At 44.9% G+C, this 1186-nt stretch overlaps 1 protein-coding gene across 1 annotated transcript in view; it reads right to left on the bottom strand.

Moving 5' to 3' along the window:
* Positions 1-332: 332 nt before the first annotated feature.
* The window catches only part of SEL1L3 (SEL1L family member 3), a 32104-nt gene continuing 31250 nt past the window's right edge, over positions 333-1186 (bottom strand). Inside the window, 1 exon segment of the mRNA XM_087723707.1 lies at positions 333-921. Within this exon segment, the coding sequence (XP_087579833.1) occupies positions 761-921 (161 nt within the window). The 3' untranslated portion in view covers positions 333-760.

The raw sequence follows: 1186 nt of genomic DNA, 5'->3' as shown, positions 1-1186 counted from the left end.
TAGAGGGGGAGGGGAAGTACGGTAGAGGGGAATGTTGGAGGGAAGAAGGAAAGTTGGAGGGGGGCGAAAGAAAGGGTGTATGGAGGGTCGAAGAGGTACATTGGGTTTCTATTTTGGGGGGTATTATTGACAAGAGGAATTGCTGTGATTATTGTTTAATATTATATGGCCCCAGTTGTGCACAGTATATATGTGACTGTACGAAAATGAAAATGGAAAATAAAAACACATTAACATCTAAAAAAGCCCCTTTGGGACAACCATCACTTGGATGATTGAGGATCTCCTCCATAGACACGTGGGCCTTTTCCTTTTTAAAAACTATATAAAACAAATTAGAGTCTTTATTGGATCACCAACTGAAGACAGATGTAAACAATGAAATCCTTTGTGCACCCAAGTTGAGGAGTAAGCAAGTGGGGAGGGGGAGCTTAGAAGAATGTCAAGTGGGGAGGGGGCTTAGAAGAATGTCCTCATCCTCATTCAAAAATTGGTTGGAAGTCATGGCAGTAGCAGGTCCTTTTTAATCGTCATACGGAGGCGCGATAAACTAAAAGTTGGAAAAGGTTCAACATGCTTCGCAACCATGATTTCCTTACTCCTCCCCGCCACTTTACTTCCTCTGGATTTTGAAGGCTGTCGGCTTCTTGTAGGGTCACACCAGGCTCCCAAAATAGATCCAGAGAGCCAAAGGGAGATGTTTGCTACAGATGTTTTGAAAAAGGAAGATTGCTTGAAGAGAAATCTTCCTCCTCGCCTTTCAGCTTCTGGAATAGGAATGTTGGGGGTTGATGGAATCCTCCTCAAAGCCATTTGGGTCAGGAGATGCTTCGGGCTCTGCTGACCTCCTCTGATTTGGCTCCCCATCTCTAGGAAGAGGTCCTCCTTCAGTGACCGCTGAATTATCCAGACGAGCGACCGCTGCACAACACAACCAACAGAGGAATGAAATGAATTCTTTACCACAAGTTCGAGAAAAGCTGTACAGGACAGAAATCCTTGGCTTACAATTGTTTACTCACCATCCAAAGTTACAACAGCATCGGAAAGGACTTGAGTTTTTCCCCTCACTTAACAACCGTTCAGTGGTGAAATTCAAATTTGTTTACTATCAGTTTTGTGGGCATGGTTTGGTGGGTGTGGTGTGGCTTGGTGGGCATGGCTTGGTGGGTGTGCCAGGGGAAGG

The sequence above is a fragment of the Thamnophis sirtalis genome, unplaced genomic scaffold (genome assembly GCF_051295495.1).
Source record: "Thamnophis sirtalis isolate CommonGarterSnake01/CBP01778 unplaced genomic scaffold, rThaSir2_p1.2 scaffold_10, whole genome shotgun sequence".
In the NCBI taxonomy this organism is placed as follows: Eukaryota; Metazoa; Chordata; class Lepidosauria; order Squamata; family Natricidae; genus Thamnophis; species Thamnophis sirtalis.
Note: the sequence above shows the minus strand (reverse complement) of the source record. Positions and strands in the feature narration are given on the sequence as shown.